We start from the raw sequence: 23,699 nt of genomic DNA, 5'->3' as shown, positions 1-23,699 counted from the left end.
TTTGCTTTCATTCCGAAATTGCCTGGGAGTGCCAGGAGTCCACACATTTTCGACCCCAGTGGAAAGTGAACTCCTAACCTTGCAGTGTTAATACAACCTGCCACCCATTGAGCTCCTCGTCAGATCAGTCCTGCCTTACAGGGAAAGAAATGAAAAACAGACAGAAGCACAGAAAGTTGGGAAATAGAAGTGGGTCAAGATGTCCTGTGATAAACAGTGGAGACGGAAAGTGAGGGAGATCTAGAGAGTTAACAACCCTCTAAAATCTGGACAGTGACATAACAAAACTGTCGAGATCTTTCCTAGATTCTTGAAGGGAGATTATCTCATGGAGAAATTTATCAGCTTTAGCGCTTTAAGGGAGGTACTGCATATCTTCACAAGACATTTAAGATTAGCGACCTTGAGCCAAAACGCTGGAAATAAACAAATTATGTCGACCTGTCGACCATGGCAACAGCATTATTTTACGGTGTCTAAGTGTACTGTTCACCTCCTGGTTCCTCCAACTCCTTCAGACGGTGCAGCTGCTTGTCGTCTGAGGTGATTTTTTTTGTTTTTTGACGGTTTATAAAAAGAGGCAGGATTAATCCCAGCTTGCACCTCTTTGACATGAAACACCCAGCTGGCTCTCAGATGGATTTATGTTTTTTCCTCCCCCCATTATGGCTTACGATATTGTTCCTATTACAATGTTTACTGTGCCATGACTTGATCTCAAAACTATGAATTGATGCAATGCCTTGAGGTTTCGCATGAATTGCCCTTTTTTTCTCCATGAAATCCTGTGTTGGGACAAAAGCACATAATACAGCAGACACCGGGAATCACTTTACTCTTTTTTAAATTTTCTGACTACTATTAGGAAAAAAAGAAGTGCATTTCACTTAAAATCCATTACATTTTCTTCACTCGGTAAGAAAAAAAACACACAGTCGGGCAGATTAAACAATAAAACATTTCACAGTTATACTCAGCAGTAGGCGTTAACACCACGTCGTTAAGCAGGGCAATGAGTCAGCTCTTTATTTTAACAATTATTTTTCAAAGGGAGAATTGTAGGAACATGCCCTTCCTTAACTAATTCACATCCTGGTAGCTGCCCAGCACAAACACAGTTTTCTACTGTGCAGCTTAGCTCAAACAAATGGGAGTTCAGTGTTTTGGTCAAGGACATCCGAGACAAAATGGTTCTCATTCATTTTTTTTATCCAGTCAAGGGCATGATGCGCAATTATCAGGCCACTGTTTCTCAATAGTTATTCAGTGTATCGCTAGTGGTTCATGTTAGTTTTTGCAGGAGTTTTTATTTTTTTGGTAAACATATTTTTACTCAAGGTTGTGCTGTACATCTTGAAGGCCTGCAATGGTTAAATTATGTAAATGCAGCTTTGGGGAGTCATAAATATACAGCTGGGCGTGTCAGTAGCTTCTGTCATCGTGCACAAAGAAGGTCCATAACTACTGCTTCATGTTTTTGCACCCTTTTATTGTGTAAAATATGCAACATTGATCTTAAGTAGTGTGTAACTGTAAATGATGTTGCATTGTTCACAAGTGATGTGCATTTATTACTTTTTTTTGTACATTTTTAGACTAAGCAATACATACATTTAAAATAAATTGCTAGATTTATTAAAAAATAAAACAATTAAAAATATGGTGTCTTTTATGTAAAAAAAAAACAAACTTTGAAAAAAAAACTTGAATAAATGGCAAGGTGGGGCATGACGTTTTTTTCCTGAGATAGTTTTGTTCCCCTTGCAATCATAATATAATTGTTTCCTGAACATTTTGGTTACTCATAATGTTAGAATTATCACATAAGACAATTTGTTTATTAATGATCACAATTCTTTGATTTCTGACTTCTCAAGAGAGCAAACATTTTTAATTTGTAATTTGGCTGCATTTTCTGACCCTTTTTCTCACCCTCTCAGCCAGGGGTTCTCCGCGTGACCTGAGGGTATTCGATGAGACGTTGTCCTCAATGAAAGTCTCCTGGGAGCCAGCACCAGGCAATGTGCTCCAGTACCGTGTGGCGTACAAACCCTCTGCTGGTGGGCCCAGAAAGGAAGTATCGGTGAAAGGCGACAACAGGGCCACCCTCCTGAAGAACCTGCGGCCGGCCACACAGTACGACATCTCTGTCAGTGCACGATACCGGTCCGGCCTTGGTGACCCCCTGGAGGGAAGAGGCACTACACTAGAAGGTAAACCAATTCTACTTTTGTTGAATCAATTGCATTTTGGTTGCTAGATGGCAGGAAAACATATGTAGATACCCAGCCAGTGTTTGTGTCCACCTGAAGAATGTAAGTCTTATATTCACTCTCTAGTTCTGGTTGGTCTCCACAAACTCCTCAGGGAATTGTCCGTCTCTTTAGCTGCTAAGTGCTCTACTTTCTTTACCAGCAAGTCTCTAACTGTGTCTGTCTCAAAGAAATAGAATGGATAGAAAGGACATTGAACTGTTTGCTGTTGTAGTTTTGATGACTTTAACAGCAAATGGCCGTTGTTATTTGTTATGGTGACAACGCGAATCAGTAGGGCCATAAAGTGTGTCACACTCGCTAGTTTGCGATCTCCATTTGGCCTATTCTTCCACCCTCTTGCCTTATTAAACAGAAAAATACAACTGTATCAATCCAAGTTTCTCTTTTTCACCAAACTAAGACTAACTTTAGCTTAATTGCCTTGTTAACTTATTGTAAAACACACTTGGGCATTCAAACTGGACAGAAATGAAATGAAACTCACCACAACCATCTTAGTAAATGTTAGTCTTTCCATTGTTTCAACAATCACCAACCTAGGTTTGGTCGAAATGAATCCTCTATTCAGTGAATTAGATGTGAATCTACCTGCAGTGTTTCCCCACTGTCTCTGTCTGTCTCTCAGCTGTAATCTGAGCAGCTTCAGTGCATTATGTTTCTACAAACATGCAATTAACGGCAACAAAAGACACGGGGTAGTACGGTAATATTTTGTATATTACTTATTTAAAACTGTACTACTACACCGTTTGTTTTGTAATTATTGCAAAACCTCACCTTGGTGAGTTGGCAAGTTGCGGCAAGTTGATTTGTTTATACAAAAGTTTTTACAGAAGTTAGGTCACTACAATGGTTGCAATGGCAACAGTACACAGAAAAGGCTGCTGCTTTGGCCATCCTTCTATGTTGATTTAAAATGGAATGCCTTTTCTACCCACTTTATTTCTGTGGTCTGTCTGCTGCTTGCTGTTGGTTAGGGAGTGTATAGTGGGTTTATATCTGGGCTTGTTTGATGAAAACAGCTGCTGCTGCTGCTGGAAGCACTGAGACCGAACCAGAAAGTAAATGTGCTGCAAAATCAAACCATGAGCTAAAAGCAGCTAAAAGACCTCTGTAGAACTCTCAAGTTGGTTGCTAAGCCTCCTTCAGCAGCACATTCACTTCACAAAGAGTTATTCGAGTTACTGTTATAAAAATGGTTGTTTAATGCTGGTTTAATGAAAAATTCCTTTAATTTAGAAGACAATTATTATTGCCTTCTAAATTAAGACACAGCTCCCCCTTCAGTGCGAGCATGTGTCCTGAAAAACAGTAACTCTTACTAACACTTACTATAATTAATATTTAGTAATGCCTTGTATACAAAAGATACAGTGAAAAAATACACATTTTAAAATATGTTAATATCTGTCTTCACAGATGCAATATAAAGTTTGATCATTTGAAGTTGGACATTATTTCTATCAGCTCTGGCATGCAGCTGTGACCCGCTAATCCTCCCAGATTAAGCGATTACTCTATTTTTATTATGACTTTGTGGCTCCACAACCACAGCTAATGTTTGAGGTCTTTGCTGTAATTTCTGTGACAAAACCCTGGAAGACGATCAAAACATCAGAAGGGCTTTTAAAACAAACAACATTTGATACAGGTCCGTGTTTAAACGTGGCTTTCTTTTTGCTCCAGAGCAAAATGTTAGAAGTGATCCTGCTTTCAATACCCAGAGAGGCTTCAAGGGTCAGGTTTATTGTTACAGGAGAGTAATAATAAACAATCAGAACAAGAGAGGTGCCGAGAGGGAGAGGAGAAGAAAGAACAGAAGATGACATCCACTTTTCTTATAGCTTTACTCTTAGTGTTGTAGTAATGTCAAAAGACAATTCATTTCTTTACCACCTGGGTCTTATTTTCGCAGCTTTTGTTCATCTATCAGTTGTTATAACAGTTTACTCAAAATTTAGATTATCTTAGCTCATAGATTTACATCAGTGGGGTTTAGATCATCTTAGCCTTAAGCTGCTTTTGGGAAACACCACAACAGAGCTCAGCAGAACAACATTATGATCACACTGGTTTTAAACAGATTTCCAGGTTGAATGTATTATTTGGAAGTGAAACTTAAAAAAAATCAATTATAATCCTCCCTGAATGGAACAATAGAGAGTTAAACAAAGAAGCAAAACTGAATAGATGTCACAGTGGGCTACAACTATTGTTTTATTGTCGATTGTTCTGCTGATTGTTGGATGAAATATCTGAAAATAATGAAAAATGCTCATCACAACTTTACCAAAATGCAAGTTGAAACATAGAGATTATTGGTTTTGTTTGATAGTCCAAAAGATTAATTATTAATTTTTAATTATCTATGTTTAATAAGACAAATGACAAAGCTGGAGCCAGAAATATTTGTCATATGTACTTGACAATTTAGCGAAAACGATACTTAATTATGAACATTGTTGCAGACTAATTCCTGATGATCGACTAATCGAAACAATCAGATAATTGTTTCAGCTTTCTCTTAAAACAAACATGATGACATGCAACAGTGTTCCTTGCCACATTTTAACAGTGGGCATTTTCTTGCATGGTGAATGTAGACCGCTCCCCCAAAGTGAATGTTTTTGCTATTTTGCTCATTATTTTCATGCTTATGAATGAAGATAATCTTGCATATCTGTTCTATGATAATACATACCTTTGCAGCAGATCCAGGTTTAACAAATAGGACTGAGTATTTAGTGGAGGCATTCGCTGTCAGAGGTTTTCTTGTTTCTTTAATGCTGCAAAAATTAGTTAGAAGGGCCGATTATATTCCATAAAGTTTCAGACATGGACATGTATGTGTTTCTCATTATACTACATTGAGTGTCAGTGTACAGGGATGTGTGCACATTATAAACATATAAAAATATTTTGGGCAGGATGCAGATAGTTTGTGCAGACCTTTGCGGACATTGAAGGACATCATTTATGTCACAGTGACTCTTTTGGCTACTGATGCTTAAAAGAGTCAAAACTGGGGATGTGTTGTTGCTTTCTTTCTCCATGTTTTCTATCTGTATCTTAACTGTTGCTCTTCAATAAATGCCAATAATAGAAGAGTTAAAAAAAACAACTTTTTGTAGAAAATACAGGTGAATATTGCAAGAAATCTCTGCTGATGCGATCATGGTGGCCTTGAACTTGTTGCAATGGATGTAGCTGATTAAGGCTTACTTACCCGTGCCTCCCAACAGTGGAGATGTAGCTGTGTGAGCCACAGACGGTAACAGTGGACATAGCAGCCAGCCATACAGGCTGAGAGGTAAAGATGAGAAACAGCAAGACTGAACAGGAATGTAACCCAGCTGAGAGCAGGGCTGGAAGGTTAGGAGGAGCAGGGAATACTGACTCATTCCTGTCTCTGTTTCTGTCCTCCTCTCTGTTTATGTCTCCGTATCCATGTGTCTCTCTTTCTCACCTTCTGTCTTCGTCTTTCCCATCCGCCCTTCCATTTTCTTTATTCCTCTCCATCACTCTCTCTCTGCCCCTCCCTCTCTGTCGCTCTCCCTCTGTCTTTCTTTGTTTCTTCGTGTTATTTTATTTTCTTTCTCTCTCTTTGTTGCTATCTTGCCTTCTATTCACCTTGTGAGGGCTTGCCTGGAATTTAATAGTGTTGTCCGCAGTCTCTGTGTTTCGGCCTGCACAGCCTGCACATGCCTCCCTGGTCATAGTACCATGCATTTAATACAACCTCCTCTTTTTTTATTTTCGTTTTTTTCTCCAATGCTTCAGGTAGTCTGTTCTGTACTGGCACAGCATGGTGCATTTGTTCCACCTTGTTGTATTCACAGTCTAGTTCTGAAGTGTTTTAGTAAGGCATCAGAGGCAGCTGGCAGGAGGCTCCTCGTTACCTTTGCTTCCCTCACACGCAGAGCAAAACCTGCAATGCTCTGCAGTGGAAAACTGCACTGATACTGTACTCACATTAAAACCAGTGAGGTCACTCTTTCTTATTGTAAAACTCTTATTGTACAGTAAGAGCTCATATTATGCTTCATCGGGGCCCCGTTTGTGCACTAGAGATTTCTGTTTACGACCAAATGGGAGCTAAAATGGAAAACTCTTGCTCATGCCAAAAATCAGCAAGTTACAATGCTTTCTGTGATATATCAACCTAATTCGGGTCGTTGCCCAAACTACTGTATAAATGCTACAGAGAGACTTTGTTTTCATCCTTTTCTAATTTGTTCAAACAATGGCACATTTGATCCCAGGATAAAGTCCAATGACATTTGTATAAATGTGGTCTATCTCGCTCAGTTGTTTGGTGTAAACCTGTCTGCAGCTGATATATAAAGGCTCTGCAGCTGCTTTTGGCTTTTTTTTCCACTAAGTCCTTCACTTTAACAGTCATTTGGAAAAGACCCCAAAAACCTGACATTCACCAGGACTCCTTGATTGTAGGACCAGTATGGCGTGACGATGCTGTGAGATGGAAAACTTTTCAAAAGTGTAGAGTGAAGGGAACATTTCAGGAATCACTTATCGTCAGATGATGACAGTGCATCTTTGAAATCATACAGTTAATTATGAATGACTTCCATGAGGACCTGAAGCCAAAAACCTCCAAGACAATGCTTGTAACATAAAAAGTTGTAAAATTGTAACAATGAGGTGTCCTTGAGGAAGTTTTCCAGACATTTTTTGTTTCCTGTTTTCATGTTCATGAGCATTATGCCGTCCTTTGTACTTCCATGACCCATGACACTGAAACTTCTAAAGTACATGTCTGTAAACCTTAAAACCCGACATGTTTGTCTGGATTACGAAACTGGACTTTTTGACCATCCAAAGCTTTGAAGCTTGTGTTAACATCTTTTTCCTTGAATGTAGTTGTTGGTGTGATCAGTCTCAGACCTCCAGCTTGTTCTAACCTGTAAACTAGACAGGCAGTTACCTTGGGTTTTTTTTTAACAGTTTTTATCTGTAAAAGCTTTTTAGGCATGCTTCAGGGAGAGATTGAGGTTCGAACAAGATGAAATCTTGCCCAGTCTACATGTATACAAATATTTTTGAAACACTAATAATTTTTTCTTTACCACGTTTTTGCCTGTTCCACTCGCAAACATAGTTTTAAAGTCACTAAAACAGACATCTTTGAAAATGTCCTCTAGGGCGCAGAGTTTTCCAAACTCTGGTTACTTTCTATATGTACGTTGCATTGTTGCTTTGTGTGATGAGAATGTGCCAGAAACAACAACAGCAACAGTGCACAACCGGTTTGTTTACATTTTCTCATTGACTTATATGAGTCACATTTCAATATTATAGCACCTAAGGCAGTGTACTGGAAAAATGTTAAAAAAAACAGTAATCAAATATCTAAAAATAAATAAAAATAGCTGCTGTTGTTTTACTATTGTATGAGATATTAATACTGGTCAGCTTAATTTCACTTCTCTAGTATTTGAGGTATTGAGATATTTTTGTGGACAGAAATATTTTGTAAAAGTGTGTAGAGAATTTTTATTATTTTTTAATGGAGAAGAAAATTAATTGTTTTCAAAAATATCTGCATACGTGGAGACAGGGCCCTATTTTCCCCCTTGGCCACAAAGCTGTAGAAAGCTACAGATTTTGACTACAACTGGGCTTCACTTAGCCTTCCTGTGGCGACTCTGGACGACAGCACAATTTAGTTTCCAGTTAAGATTCCTAATAAAAGAGCGAACATAAATTTTTGGCCAAAAAACATTGTCTCTTCAGTTATCACATGAAGGTGATAAAGGACATGAGTGCTGTAGGGTGCTGTGCAGACTGGCTGTGAACACATATTTCCTTTGGTGCTCCGGGATTAATGAAAGTTTGGGAATCACTGATCTAGAAAATGTGCTGAAAGACGTCAGCCATGTCCTTTTCACATCTTTCATCATAATCTATGATGGAAAGCTTTCTAATCAATACGCTAAATCTTCAGTTAAATTGAGGGAACAGACAGGATGTCTTGAAGGGTATGTATTTGAAGCATTGCGTTTGTTTTTAGCAACGGGTAATTGAACCCCATAAAGATGGATAAATATTAAGGATGCCATATGCGGTCTCCGCTTATAAAACGCTGAGGTATTTTGTGGTTCTTTTTGGTAAAAACATAAAACATGGAAAACATAAATACACTTGCATCCCCTCTGAGCCAGTGGTCTCATTGAAATGAATGAGGCGGCAAACGTGGAGCACCCAACTCTGGCAGTGTTACTGTTGTGCTTATTTAACTTTGACGGCATTCTCCTCTGATGTGAAGTAGCACCAATAAGACTACCACAGTGATTCTTCTCTCCCTCCATCTGGGCCACCCATACGAAAACTGCAGTTACTCTCTGCACTTGAAGGTGCTTTAAATGTCTTATGGTAGATGGAACATGTCGAATAGCCAAGTTTATACAAAGCAATCGGCCAAGAGACTTTCCACTGTGACTGTGAGGTTTCAGCAGCAGGGAGTCCCAGACTGAGTGTCCTCCTCTAGCATTGTGTCAGAGAGCTGCGTAGAGGCCAACAGGAGAAATATTTGAGAAACCTTGTGACCTGTACTTTAATCATGTGCCCTTTTGGTTTTAGTTTTACAACAGTTTTTTCAGAGGTACAGCTGCAGTTAAATGGTTTACAGGAGGTTATAATACTCATGTTTTGTGCTCTTATATTTATTTATGCTCTTATGTTTTCTATTTCTCATTCCCATTTTAGTTCTCTACACCTCTTATTATTTATTTATTTTTTACTCTTTATATTTATTATTTCTGTCCTTGTACTGCTATAACTACATATTTTCCCGCTGGGGATAAGCAAAGGTTTATTGTATCCTATCCTATCTCGTATCTCGTGTCTTATCCCAACCTAAATTAACCCTTAGCCTAACCTAGCCTAGCCTAGCCCAGCCTGACCTAACCTAACCTAGCCTAACTTAACCAGAGTCAGGTAATGTCGGCCTCTAGATACAGTCTGTTATATAACTGCAGCTTTTTGGTTTTGTACTCACAAAATATTAACTTTTGTGAACCAAATTTAAAGTTTATCTTACCCACATGTTATTGTGATAATGGAGAAACAGTATTATAACAGTTTTACCCAAAAGTCACTGTAGCAGCTGCTCTGGAGCTTTCAGCTTTATCATACAGTCTTTATCAGCGTTTTCAATTGTCCTCTTAAAGTACAATTTTCTTTGCTTTGTTCTTAAAACCAGTTATAAACACATTTGAAGAAGATAATGTTTTAAAAATGTCCAGCAATAAAAACAGTGAATATTCTTTCAAAATGGAAACCTAAATCAGATAAGATAGATAGATAGATAGATGGATAGATAGATGGATAGATAGATTAGGGAGACATGCGGAGCAGTGGAAGAAATATCTTCAGAAGTGCATTAAATTTCCTGTGGTTTAGTTCACATTTGCCTCGTCACTGGCTGTGGAAAAATAGGTCCGAGTGCATTTGAGGCGGCGTCTGCAGAGCGCCAGATATTCCATACTCCATCTGACTGCTGTCTGTGGCTGTTATTTTCTAAAACCTCGAGACTCGGCTTCCAGCTTTGAGAGACAGCGCTCCTTGAAGCAGATTAAAATTGGCAGCAGCCCTGCAGAGCTCCCTGCTAATGGTGGCTGCAGTGGCGTCTGTGTGGTGAAGACTGAGTGACGGCGACTGAGCGACACATGTGAAATAACAGACAAAAATAAACTCATACATGTACATTAATGAAGCAAATTACAATCCTTCCAGGATTGGAAGTTTAGCCTCATAATAACATGAAGTTTGATGTGTTTTTCTTAGTCAAAAAAACTTCAAATCAGATGCAGCCTGTAAAATTAAAAGCCTGGTTTGAGTTGATCTGCTATCTGCTTTTGCACATTAACATAAGCACTGAAAGCTGAAAAGAGCTGCTGAGACAATGGATCTTTTTTAAATTCAGTATCTCTGTCATGATATGCTTGTCAACTGGTTTTTAAACTTAATTCACTAATAGAGATTTTCCAACACAGTCTGGCCACATGTTTTGCACATTTAAAAATGTGATCAGAATTACATTTCTAATATCAATTGGCTTAAACAAACATGGCCTTCACTCAGCAACATCCAAGCGTTCTCTTTTCAGTTATTATATTTTTTGAATGTTTTACTGCGCAGAGATACGCACATACACTTAGACTTTTTAGCCCTTGTCAGTGTGCACAGGGACTTTTTTTTTACTTAAAAGTATCCTGAATTTTGTTGTTTTTAATCCAGACCAGAAACCATTTTTCCGACTATAAACATTTTGCGAGTCTTGTGCTATCCTTTTTTCCCCTCTCTCTTAAGATTTGTATCAATTGGCAAAAGTCAGAATGTGATTTATTTCCTAGGCACTCTGTTGATTATATAGCTGGATCTGATATTTTGTGATAATTATCACGTTGTGGAAACTTTTCAGTCTTTCCAGCGCCTCCACTGTGCAAGCTGTCACCTTCTCTACACTGAAGACAGATTATAATTTGATATCGACTCCCCCTAGTCCCTCACCTCTTCCATCATTCACAAATATTTCCAGCATTGTGCTATGTCTATATAGGGGAGTGACCATATGTCTGCTTGCAGCAACATGAGCAGCTGTCATGGTGGGAATTGGATTTGGTTGAATGAATCTATAAGGGTTTTTGGCTTTTGTGTACTGCAGCTCTCAGAGGGTTGAGTCAAGGTGGTGAAAGCCTCTGAAAACACTTTAAGACTGTGTCTGTACGTAACTTCTTGATTTCTGTGAAAGAACCAATTTAAAAGAGGGGAACATTTTTGTAAAGTGATGTCACTCAGTTGCTCCATCAATTCAGCAATGGTTGAAATTAGGGTTTGTTTTAGGTTAGACTTTAAATGTGAGTAAGGTCAGTGGACAAGACCTCTTCTATTTTCTGGCAGAAACAACAGTAAGTCAGGAGGAATCATCTTTCCGAGAAATGCACAAACAAAAGGAATAGACTGGTGTCTTATAACTGGATGTTTAACAAGTCACAGTGGGAGTGTAATATTATTCCATTATTTTACATGCTTTTGCTTTTTCACAGAAAGGGAGCACTGTCTTTTAGAAGTGGACTCACCATGTTTTTAGGTGGCCAAGTTGTAGGGGAGACAAGGGTCAAAAGGCCTGTCAACAGGACCAACAGGCTGTAATGATCATTACTTGTTATTGTTCATAATGGCGTCCTGTGCAGAGAATGAAGTCACTATACCTCTGTGTGTGCTGTAATCAGAGCTTCCATATGGTTTGTTGCTGTAAGCTGGTTCATTAGCATGTGCTTGTTGGTGCATGTATGCATCCCTAGCTCATCGGCTGCCATTTTGCACTGCACTCAGTCAGTATGATAACGGGACAGCATTTTGCAGAAGTGTTGCGCCCACCCTCAGGTTTCCCCCCAGTTAACACTGTTAGCTCTTTTAGCACTGTTTCTGTTGTTTAGCTCTGTTTATAGAATTAGCAATATTAGCTGCTAGCTGCCGACTCACCCACCTTGGTGTTGGGAACCTTGTCCAGACAACTTAAATCTTATTTTAAGAAATGTCCTTGGGGGACCGTGAACATACACAGCCAGTCACATTTTATGCTGGCTAGTTGAGTATTTTTCTGTGGATTAAGGATCAAACAATGTCAAGCTGACTCAAGCAACAATACTAGTTGGGGAAAACCAACAATTGCAGTTAATAATCTCTACTTTAAAAATTACTTTGATATTTTCACTTACAATTACAAACTGGTTTATCACAATTTAGATTTTACTTTCATAGTTTTGACAGGTGTTTCTATTAGTAATGATATCATTTTATTCTTCAAGTAAGTTGCTGAGATCAATGAATGCTGTGACGTTGCTCAGAAGAAGTCTGACTCTTACAAGAAACAAACCAACAGAAAAGCAAGAGAGACATTAGGTCACCCAACAGCTTACTAGTTTAAAGGTGAAAGAGTATTTTTATATGTCTGCAAAGTACTGAATATCAAAGTTTTCAACGGACACTCTACCAATAGAGGGGAAACACTGATGAAGTTAAGATGTCCCATAAACTACAATAAAGAGATTTCCTCCTTTTGTTGGCTCAGTGGACACTTTGAGTTTGCTGGGTCCCAGCATATTTTATGTCTTTCCTCTTGCGTGTCTCCTGACTCCCAATGCTCAGTACTCACTAACGAAGAAGAAATTCTTAAAATATCCTCTGCTATATTTAAAAGAAATCGCGTGTTTCTCTAGTCGTCTCTAGCCTTTATAGCTGTGGTGAGTTGTTCAATTCTTCTGTCCACTCGATGGCCTTTTAACAGTTTCCATTCAGAAAATAATCTGATCTGCCAGCACAGCCAAATGGCTTCTTTGTTTTTTAAAGAAAGATGGTTTTAAAAAGAAAAATGACAAACACTGGAAACAAACCAGTCTGATTTTCTACATTATAAAAATGGCTCACAGTCGAGTTTCAAAAACATCTGTTGTGTGTCTGTGAGGAAATATAATGGCACTAATGTGCCCCAAATCAGAAAGTGTATCTTTAAGAAGTATACATTTTAATACTTTGAATAAAAAAGATGATCATGTATTTAATCTGTATGTAAAGAAAAAATGCATCACTAACCACATAAGTAATGAATTACAGATTCAGTTTATTTTTGTATTGGACTTTGCATTCAAGTGCAGCTCAGAAGAAACTCATAATAATCCCACATGTTTGCATGTTGTTTTCAGAGGTGGGATCACCTAAAAACCTGGTCACCAGCGACGTAACTGACACCAGCTTTGCGGCATCCTGGACGGCAGCGCCTGGGAACGTTAAGATGTATCGCATTCGATGGAAGTCGCTGTTCTCAGATGAGGTCGGAGATAAAATGGTGCCAGGAGGCGTGACCAACGCTGTGCTAGATGGTCTGACTCCAGAGACGCGCTACCAAGTTTCTGTGGTCGCCGCCTACGATCACAAAGACAGCGACCCACTCACTGGACAGGAAACCACTGACGGTAAGACTACAGACACTTTGTGGAAACTGAATTTGCTCTGGAGACAAATTACCTCATTGGATAAGGTAATTAGCCAGTAATAACTAAAATTTGTTAACACTTTTCAAACCTGGGTTACTAAGTGCTTTACAGTTCCAAAAAAAGAAAAAAAATCATGCATAAGTTTTTAAAAATATGTAAATAAAAGAAAAACAAGATTTTCAAAAAGCCCAAAGATTAAGAAGCAATGAAAAAATAAACAATTATTGCAATTAGTTGCTTTGAGATCATCTGTGGAGCACATGGAGAGAAATTTTAGGAAGATTTTGCATTCGTGCAACAAACATATTTACCAAAGTAGACTCAGTACTTCCTCTGGATTTCAGAGCTTGCATAATGGTACGGTTGCTGTCTAGTCTCATTAAGATATTCATTTTAGATCCTTTTTAAACTGTAATTTGAAGTGAAACACCAACATGGTGACAGTTTTGCTGCATTATGCTCTCTGAAATAACACAAACCATGTTTGAAGGGAATATTGGTACAACGTGTGTGTCCTGTAGATCACGCATTGTGAGTTGCATGCCGACATGTTGCATCAGAGACAAATCTCGCGCTAATAAAAATGTCAACACGTTCCTCGTTCTGTATGCACACATGTAAAATCCATCTGTTCAAATCCACACAAACAGGCCACCAGAAACAAAGCAACATGTAGCTAAACAGACAGATTTGAAGTACATATTGTTCCTCAGTTCATCCCTCCAGCATAAATATTTCATGTCCAGCTTCGCAGATTTGTTCAAATCCATCAACACATTTAAAAGTTGGACGGCATGTTTTTTTTCCGCCAATAAAAATTCTCCAGAGTGAAATCAAGTAGTCAGAAAAACTTTCCTTGGGATCATTAAATATGCGTTATTCTCTTGCAAAGTTTTTTAAAATCACTTGCAGAATCATCGGAATAACTTAATTTCATTTTATAGGGCTTTTGGTAAAAAGGAAAAGGAAAATTTGCTTAGCATTTCCTCCCAAAGTGATCACTTCTGGGTTAATGCCTAATTCATAAGCAGTTAGATTTGGCATGAGGCTGATGGTATTACTCAACATTTATGCCTGAAGTTATGAATACATAACATTTACTGAAGTGACATAAAGGGAAACTGCGCTTGAATGGAAATAGAGAGGGGAAAATGATTGTTTTTGTGGTTTAGATGAAAAATAATTAAATGTTTATGACTGTTAAGTAGTTGCCAGAAGAAATTGGTGAGTTTGTAGAGTACAGTCCTGCACATGGAGAACATAAAAACTGACAGCACTCATGCAGTATGTTTGATTAAATATTTATTGTAGAATTCATGACTACTAAATCGGAATTATATTGGAACCACAGACATTTTAATTGAGTTCCATGTAAATGTGTTTGAATAAGCATGAAAATACTGTCCCCGTAAAAATATTTCTTATGTATGTTCGGTTTACAAAATGTGCTTTTTGTTTTCAGCCTCCGCCGCTGGTAAAATGTTGACCGTGTCAGATGAGACAGAGCGAACCATGAAAGTCACGTGGACGCCTGCGCCAGGCCGAGTGGCCAACTACCGGCTGAAGTATGTTCCTATTGGCGGAGGGAAAGAAGTGGCCCTTAAGATCCCCAGCACATCCACTTCGACCATCATGAAGCGCCTTCAGCCACGGACCACCTACAACATCACCGTTCACCCCATCTACAAGCACGGGGAAGGAAAAGCAAGGCAAGGAGTAGGAACGACACGTACGTTGGTCCATAATTCAACCCTCTGACAGACAGTACACCGCAGAAACATGTCCATCTAAACCAAGACGTTTAAACCTGAGTTTTTTCCTTAAACATTATCATTGATGGAATGAAATGACAAAAATCTGCAGCTGAGGTGAATTCAGCTTTTTATGGATTCCTTTCCATCCAGTTGTAGGATGTCCTGTGACTGGCTTGCCAAACTGTATGTTCAATTATAGGTATAAAATGTAACCATTTAAGGGTTAGCTTTGATTTTTGGCCAATGCTATGATTCCTTATCTATTTAATTGAGCTTACTAAGGCTAATCTTGCGGTTTAACAGGACATCAGTGACTTTGTCTGACTCTTGCTTCAGTAGGAAACATAACTGAAACTCCTCCTCAAATCAAACTGTCTTATTATGGCCAGGATAAGGGCCACTGTCTCGACTGGCTTCCCAGACTTTACCCTGTTATTTGTCAGCAAATTGAGAAATCTGGCCTGACTTTTTTCTAGAGAAACATTGACAGAAGTCATGCTGCCTTGGACACAAACGGGATCCTGTCATCCAAGTTGCAGGTTTTGTTGTTGTTCCACCAAAAATAAGAGTTTAAGAACGACTTCAAGTTTAAACGACTTGTTAAGATGAATATTTTTCACACTACAGATGCTGCTGCACTGCAAAGAAGCAGCGTCTCTTCACCAGATCACTAAAATCACAGTTAATGAACACACGCTCAATCACACGCTACCATTACTAACACACAGCATGACACTGGGCTTTTTAACGAATGACACCAGGTTCAAGGTATTGTATTATGGACTAATGAGAAACTGGCTTGAATGTGGTGTGGCTGATCCTCAAAACCTTTGCCAATAGATGGAGTTTTGTTGAATATGTAATCTCCTCAAGTTTGTCCTGAAGTTCTGGCCGGGTTCTTCTATTTCAGTTTCGCCTTTCAAGTCTCCCAGGAACCTCCAGACCTCAGAGCCTACCAAGACCAGTTTCAGAGTTTCCTGGGATCCAGCTCCCGGAGCAGTTAGAGGCTACAAAGTGACCTTTCACCCTGATGGGAATGATATTGACCTGGGGGAACTCCTGGTTGGCCCCTATGATAACACAGTTGTTCTAGAGGAACTTAGGTAAGCTTTCCTAACTATTAGTTATTTAAATGTTCTGAAGATTATTTTTTGCCTTGATTCGGGAGTTCACCATAAACGGAAACAATAAATATTAGGGGCTAAAAAAAAGAAGGAAAGTTGCAAGTTCATTGTCCTGAATCACCTGAGCCTACAGAGCTTCCCAGTGTTGACATGAGCAGCCAACTACAGTAACAGTGGCCTTGTCAATGCTTGTCCCACTCTAACATTGCCCGATATCAGACAGAATTGTGAACTCATTACTTGCTGTTTCCACCTTCAAACTGACATTTCGTCCATTCTAACTGATTTCCATGCAGAGGGGGGATTCCATTTTTCCCTAACCAATTACCAGAGACCAACGTTACCACTAAAATCCAACAGGATTCGCTTGTGTAGCCATGCCAACAAACTGGTTTTGCCGGGGTTATAGGAGTGGAGTGGACCTATGTATAAACAAACTATGACAGGGCTGCCCCTTTAAAATCTGAGATTCGATTAGATTTTTGAGTGGTGTGCTTCACAGGATGTTTTGGCTAGGTACACAATTAGCATCAGTTTTGGATTTGTCAGTTTCTATGTCAACTTCGTTTCATGCTACAGTGCCTTTCCTGTCCTCACAGAAAACATAGGTTTCACCACCAAAACTGCTAAAAATTTAGGCCGAAAACTACTTAGTCAGTTTTAGAAAAACGGTCGTGGTTTGGGTTGAAATAACAATGTTTGTTACAGTAACTTAACGAGTGTGCCACAACTATGTCACCTATGCCCCCAGTTTACTTGGTTTCACACAGCACACAAACCCATCCACCTCAGCTTCCTCCCACCTGCCTTGGGTCTTTCTACTGTGTTATTACTGCAGAACCTTAAGTCTGTAGTAGTTGAAAGCCCGGTTCGTCTCCTATAGACACTTTGGCGTCCCTTGCCATCGCCAACAGAAGCCAAGGGCCAATGACTGGGCAGCCGTATTTGACCAAAACATTAAATCTTTTCAAGTTATCACCAATACTAACATTTGTTTTGCAACTTGCTGAATAGTATACACATTTTAATCTACAATTCATACTAACAACCAAATATAAATATTATAATAGTCAGCAGTAACCATCTAGACTTTGCTACTAGTCCATTGTCTCTTTTTGAGACAATGGACTAGTAGCACTAGAGACAAGGTCCAAAAGACAAGTCATTTGGACCTTGTCACCAGCTGTTGTACATAAAACAAACACATTTTACATGTTTTCCTAGTACAGATTCACGCTGGTTTCTTTGAGTAATTTTATGGGAACTTTGTTTTAAGCTGTCAGTGTCTAAGTTTGGAATGAAGGTCAAGGAAAAATCATTACTTGCAGATCCAGTAAATTTTTTTTTTTCCAGTGTTGCTTAGTCATTTAAAAGACCCGGAGCTACTTTCTTCACATTGCTGAAATCTCATTTTGGCATGAAATGCTTCTTATTGAGATTGTGAAAGACTGGTGTAAGTTTATGTAATTTTCCGTCTCCCGTAGGGCAGGAACAAAGTACTCTGTTGCCGTGTTTGGGATGTTTGACGGAGGGGAGAGTTTGCCCCTGGCAGGAGAGGAAAATACGACCCTCATGGATGCTCCTGAACCCCCTACTCTTGATCCCTCTGGTAACAGCCAATACCTCCACCACACTACAAATCACACACCATTAGCAGCCCTAAAGAGCAGGCCTGCAGACCAGACGCTCTCTGATCCAAGTCATTTCACAACAGGAGTGGTCTAACTTCGAAGAGCCGCCCAAATTAGTGCCAGAACGTTGAATTATTTGTTGTCGAGGGAAATTATTATCACTGTCTCTTTGGAATGGTAGGCCGAAAATTGATGCAGATGATTGCGATTAGTACAAATTATTTTGGGCTGCTTGGCTCGCGTGTTCTCACCTGACTCATATCTCATTTAGTTGTGATCTGGAGCAAAGTGACATGCCATTTAACAAGCACATGCTGAAGTGTGGACACGAACGTTTGTAAATTGCCCAGTTGGACATGTTCCCTGTTCCCCTCACCTACATATTTGCCAGTGCGTGATCAGCCACCCCATGATGTGCTGACCTTCAATGGTGTCACCAAAGACATATCTCTTTGTCAGCCACCATTTGAATTACTATGAAACACAGTATCTGTGTCCCAAATGTTTTTTTAGTCATGTGAATGTAGACATTTCCCATTTAATGTCGTCAGAAGTGTGGAAGACGGCTCTGCTTGCAATTACCTTCTCTTTATGATCCAGAGCGTAAGCTTCCGCCCTGATGTATGCAGTAAGGAAAATGTTATGCTTCTCATAAGGCCCAGAGAAGGTGCTGACCCTGGGCAGAATTTCCTGCTGTAATGGGGAGCAGACACTGTGACCGACTGCCCACCGAGCAGGGAACAGGCCAGGATGTTCCACTGAGGTTCCACTCAGGGATCCTCATATATTAAACTGCAGCTCTCACATGGCAGGCTGCTTAGTGGAGGCTTTAATCCAGAGTCTCTGACAGGCCCATATGGTCTGGCAGAGCAGCTCCTTCACACGCTGCAAAAAGTGTCATTTTACAGGTTATTAGATGCTTTCTTCCTTTACAAATTTTCTTCTTCAAACAAAGTGTGAAAAACTGGACAGTGCAGTGAGTAAATTCTACTTGCTTCCTTAAAATGTTTTGTTGAATCACGTGACATCATTTGGAATATGATCACACTTAAAGATTTTTTTACAAGTTAACCAACATTGTAAATGTTCAAATTCAGCATGTCTTTAGCTTGTTACCATCACTTTATACATCCTTACTGAATAGACAGTCGAATGGATTAAATGACTGCTTGTTTTACATCTTTGAAAGTGGAGATGTTTCAGAAAAGGTGACTCCTAAAGTTCTGCAAAATGAAACCATTAACAAGCAAACATTAATACAAAACTACTATTAATACAAGTCACAAAAGCAGTCAGTGGTTATTAAAATTTATATTACCAGGGACAGCATTAAATCTGCTCCCAAGATCCTTTTAGTAGCCTTTTCAAGCAGTCAGCAGAACTCTGTGGACTTAATCAACAGACTGAGTTTGCTCAGTTGCCACGAGAGCTGTGGTAATTCATCTATGTAATCATCATCATTGGTAATTGAAATCTGTCGATTTGCAAAATGTGTGTCATTGTGTAGTAATATAGTAAGCTGCACCCGGTCAATTCAATTATCAATTTCAATTTTGTTTATAAATTCCAAAACCAAAAATAACAATTTTCCACAGAAGGACTTCATACAACAACATCCCTCTGTCCTTGTACTCTCACAGCAAAGCAAGTATTCCACGAGAGAGCGAGCTGCTGAAATGAACAAGTGGAACGCGTTTCTGTTAGTAGTCGCCACTTAAACTTTCTGCAGTGCTGCTAATGTTACACCATGTGTCAGCCACTGTTATTATTCTGCTCTTTTGTATTTTCTGTTTACTTTAAAGGCCATCCCCGAGTGAGCAATGTTACAGACAGTTGTTACATATTATATTGTTTTTAAGCGATGAGGAATTAATCAATTGAGTTCTAATATTTGACCATGAATTGAGTATAAATAATTTAAAAAATAATTGTTAGATTAATCTAGAGAGAAATAATTAGTATTTGTAGCCCTAGCTGCCACATAGATAGATCTGTTGACATGCAAGCTCAGTAGCTCCTGTTGTTTCACTCATTGTGCTGTCTAAGGACATCCAGTGAAAGATGATTTAAATTGACTGCTCGTTATGCTTACCGTTGAAAGCTCCAGAAAATGCTAGTAAGTGGATCTTGAGTTAGGATGTTTTATCAAGCTACTACTTTCAGGGTCAAGAATGAACTTAAGTGCTTAATTTTCCAACAGTTGGAGTTTTATAGATGCCCCTCTTGCTTTTCTCTAAGGCTCAAGGTCTTCATGTCAAGACAATTAGATGATCAATAGATTATCAACAATATTCATGATTCACATAACGTCATGTACATCTGCAGCCAGGAAACATTTAAGAGGACACCCTCCAAAACAATATAAATCACATTTTGAAAAACAACAAGGTCACTGTCACTGGCCTCATGCAAAAACACCCAAAGTCAGAATTGCTGCAGGTTTCTGCAGGACACCAGTTGATTTATGTCCCACAGTCAGACTGAGCTGGATATTTATTTGCTGAGACTCTTACTGTGAGACTGTGGATCCAGCAGTCGTCTGCTGCGTATTAGATGCCTCTTAAAGCTGCCTCTGTTTATGACATCTGTTTTTATTAATGAATGTCGGAGGGACACATGAGCGTATTGTTTACCGGCGCTGGTATAACTCAAACAGACTGCGGCCAAGCATCCGACTTGGTTCCTCTTAGCATCAAGCATCTGTTTCTGCAGCCTGCTGAAAAAGAACAAAAAAATGCAATCGATTAACTCCTAACCTGTTTTCAATTGCACACACAGGGGCCCGGTTTGTAAACGCTCGGCATCCGCCGGGCGTGTCATCGTTAAAAAAAAAAAAGGGGGACGACGGACATTTTTCACCCTTACAGGTGCCTGGAGCAGGAATGTGCAGTAACTTTGGGGAAAAGGAGGTCTCGTATATCACAGTGTCAGAGAGGCTAACTCCTGTTGGTGGAGGGGACAGCCTCTCAGTCAGCCAGAAAAGACCACAGGGCTGATTCGCCGCTGGATATAAAAATCCAAACATCTCGCTGTGCTGGAAGAAAGAGAGAGAAAAAAGGCCCAGAAGAGAGAGCAGTTAATCCAGAAATGACAGCTGTTACACAATGTGTGCTGACTGTGAACTATATGTGTTACATAATGCTGTGTAAAACATCCTGCTGTGTAAACTTCTTGAGATTTTGAGAGTTTTGTGATGCACTTTTCTCTGATGTATCTCACGACATTTCCTCTCACTTTTTTTACACTTTTCTACACACCCTCATCTCTACCAGGTCATATAAAACTGAGCAGACACTCATGGTATGTGTCTGTGATGTACTAGGTGCCTCGCTCATTGTCTCCCTCTTCCCCATCGTCTCTCTCCAGACGCACAGTGTAAGACCTCAGCGAAGGCCGACATTGTGCTGCTGGTCGATGGCTCCTGGAGTATCGGCCGCATCAACTTCAAAACCATCCGCAGCTTCATTGCTCGCATGGTCAGCGTGTTTGACATCGGCCCTGACAGAGTCCAGATCGGTAATATTTTCACTGCTGGTCACACTACAACTGCTCTGCCTGCCGTAATTTCTACCTGTGCCACTACTTCTACTTCTACTACTCCGATAGCTGCTACAACCTTTATTGTTACTGACCATTCAGCTTATTGAAAAAACTACATTACCACATTAAATACCCCCAACTACTAATGCTTTATCTCTGTCACTATATGACTACTACTAAGAAAGGTGGAAAAAATATACCAAACCTTTAAACCCCACTATATGAAAATGCTACATTTCAGGTAAGAGTCCAGCATTAAACATTTTAACCAAGCAAGAGCAAGGAACACTAAAACATTAAGCGTCAGAAGCTTTTCATTGTCTTGCAAAGGTTGTAAGAATATTTCTGCATTAATATATTAGCACTATTTGAATCCTGTAGCTGGTCTGCCACCTTCATATGCTGTTGTTAGGTTGTTTAAAGGTCTCATATTTTATCAGCTTATCACATATCTTGATTAATAAACGCTACTTTAAACATTACATGAAACAGTGTTTGAGTAAAAAGAACGAAAGTAACATAAAACTTTTAAGTCTCAGAACTTCACTAATTTTTCACTTTGGCCACTATTTCTCCATCTGCTACTTCTATTAATACTTATTATTAATACTAATATTATTAATACACAGACTCATGCAGCCACTATAGCTAATACTTTAAATATCACAAAACAGTTTTTAGTACTGATAATATTACTAATTTTCTCATTCTGCTACAGCAAGTATGTTTACAGCTACTCTTAATACTGCTGCTACCATTCCCACTATTACTACATCTATATCATAATAAAACTGTACAACTGATAAATCTACTACTGGACTATGACTGCTTATGCCAGCTGCTGGTGTTATTGGATAATTCAATAATTTGTCATAATTTTTAAGGAAACAAACCGACAGGGTCCATGTGTTCTGGTCTTTTCTGCAGGTCTGGCTCAGTACAGTGGAGACCCAAAGACTGAGTGGCACCTGAATGCCCACCCGACCAAGGCGTCCCTGCTGGAGGCCATTGCCAACCTGCCCTATAAAGGAGGCAACACCATGACAGGTGATTTAACAATATATTAATTGTCTATTTCACGCAGATTAAAACATATCTGTGCTTCAACTGGGGACGCAAATGTATTTACTTTCTTATTTTGGTCTATTTCTGAAAAACAAGATGCTGTTATTGCTCAGAAACTGAACAAACCCTCTCAAAATCTACAGAAAGCTCAGAATTTACAGTATGAATGCTTTGTAAACCTATTTATTGAACAATTTGTAAAACTCTTTACTCCGACTCTTCACGCAGGAATGGCTCTGAACTACATCCAGCAGAACAACTTCAAAGCAAATGTGGGGATGCGCGAAGACTCTCGCAAAATTGGTGTCCTGATTACTGATGGAAAGTCTCAGGACGAAATCATCCTTAACTCGCAGAGTCTGAGAGACAACGGTATCGAGCTCTATGCAGTTGGTGAGTGATTTTTGTCAGTGTGCATAAACTGCAACTACCATAGTCTCAGAGAAGCTTGTGGAGCATGGGGTCTGACTTTAGTTTATGTCCTGTGAGCATGGAAAACTACATTACCTCACTGCAAATTAGATTATATTAACATGATTTAAATTAACTTGGTTAATTCTTGTGTTTGTCACATCAAAACATTAGCTAGCAGTTTATTTTAAATGTTTCAGCCACTTATGCTACATACTTCAAAAATTTAGATTAAGATTTTAAAGAGTTTTCCCACCTTTAGGCAGTCTTAAATGTTAATTAATTTATAAAAAACTGATCGGTCAAGTTTCAAGTCTCTGGGAGTTGATTTTCAAATCAACAGCAACATTGATGTATGATATATTTGTATGGAAAGTATACAAAATTGGTAACACATGGAATTAGTGGGCAAAAACTTTAGTACTTTACCAGTCAGATTCGATGGTTTTGCAACACCTTTAAACTAGATGTAAATGCAATAGTCTTGTTTTTGTTCTCATTTTCCAGGAACATTTATGACACTTATTACATTTCTTTCTTAGGTGTGAAGAACGCTGATGAGAACGAGTTGAGGTCCATCGCCTCTGACCCCGACGAAATTCACATGTACAACGTCGACGACTTCAAGTTCCTGGTGGACATCGTCGATGACCTCACCATCAACCTGTGTAACAGCGTCAAAGGCCCAGGTAGGAAATAAGTCACATGTGGTATCGTTAAAAACTGGCATCACTGGTGTTAGAATTAAAGACACTTAAATCGAGGTTTTAAAGGCAGCATTCTGGTAGAAAGAAATATTAACTGGTTTTATTTCATTACATTTCCTTAACTTACGAGGCACCTCTGTGAAGCGACAGAGGACAAGACTGACAATCATACG

At 39.2% G+C, this 23,699-nt stretch overlaps 1 protein-coding gene across 3 annotated transcripts in view; it reads left to right on the top strand.

Annotated features, from left to right (window-relative positions):
- col12a1b (collagen, type XII, alpha 1b) overlaps positions 1-23,699 on the top strand; it is a 145,334-nt gene that overhangs the window by 20,565 nt on the left and 101,070 nt on the right. For all 3 annotated transcript variants that reach the window (XM_042503436.1, XM_042503434.1, XM_042503437.1), the window contains exons 13-21: positions 1,941-2,213; positions 13,004-13,273; positions 14,757-15,023; positions 15,959-16,151; positions 17,657-17,781; positions 21,170-21,319; positions 22,271-22,390; positions 22,637-22,801; positions 23,362-23,508. In XM_042503436.1, the coding sequence (XP_042359370.1) occupies positions 1,941-2,213; positions 13,004-13,273; positions 14,757-15,023; positions 15,959-16,151; positions 17,657-17,781; positions 21,170-21,319; positions 22,271-22,390; positions 22,637-22,801; positions 23,362-23,508 (1,710 nt within the window). The remainder of the gene's footprint in view (positions 1-1,940; positions 2,214-13,003; positions 13,274-14,756; positions 15,024-15,958; positions 16,152-17,656; positions 17,782-21,169; positions 21,320-22,270; positions 22,391-22,636; positions 22,802-23,361; positions 23,509-23,699) is intronic.

The sequence above is a fragment of the Plectropomus leopardus genome, chromosome 16 (assembly GCF_008729295.1).
Source record: "Plectropomus leopardus isolate mb chromosome 16, YSFRI_Pleo_2.0, whole genome shotgun sequence".
In the NCBI taxonomy this organism is placed as follows: Eukaryota; Metazoa; Chordata; class Actinopteri; order Perciformes; family Serranidae; genus Plectropomus; species Plectropomus leopardus.
This window is presented reverse-complemented; position numbering and strand designations above follow the sequence as displayed.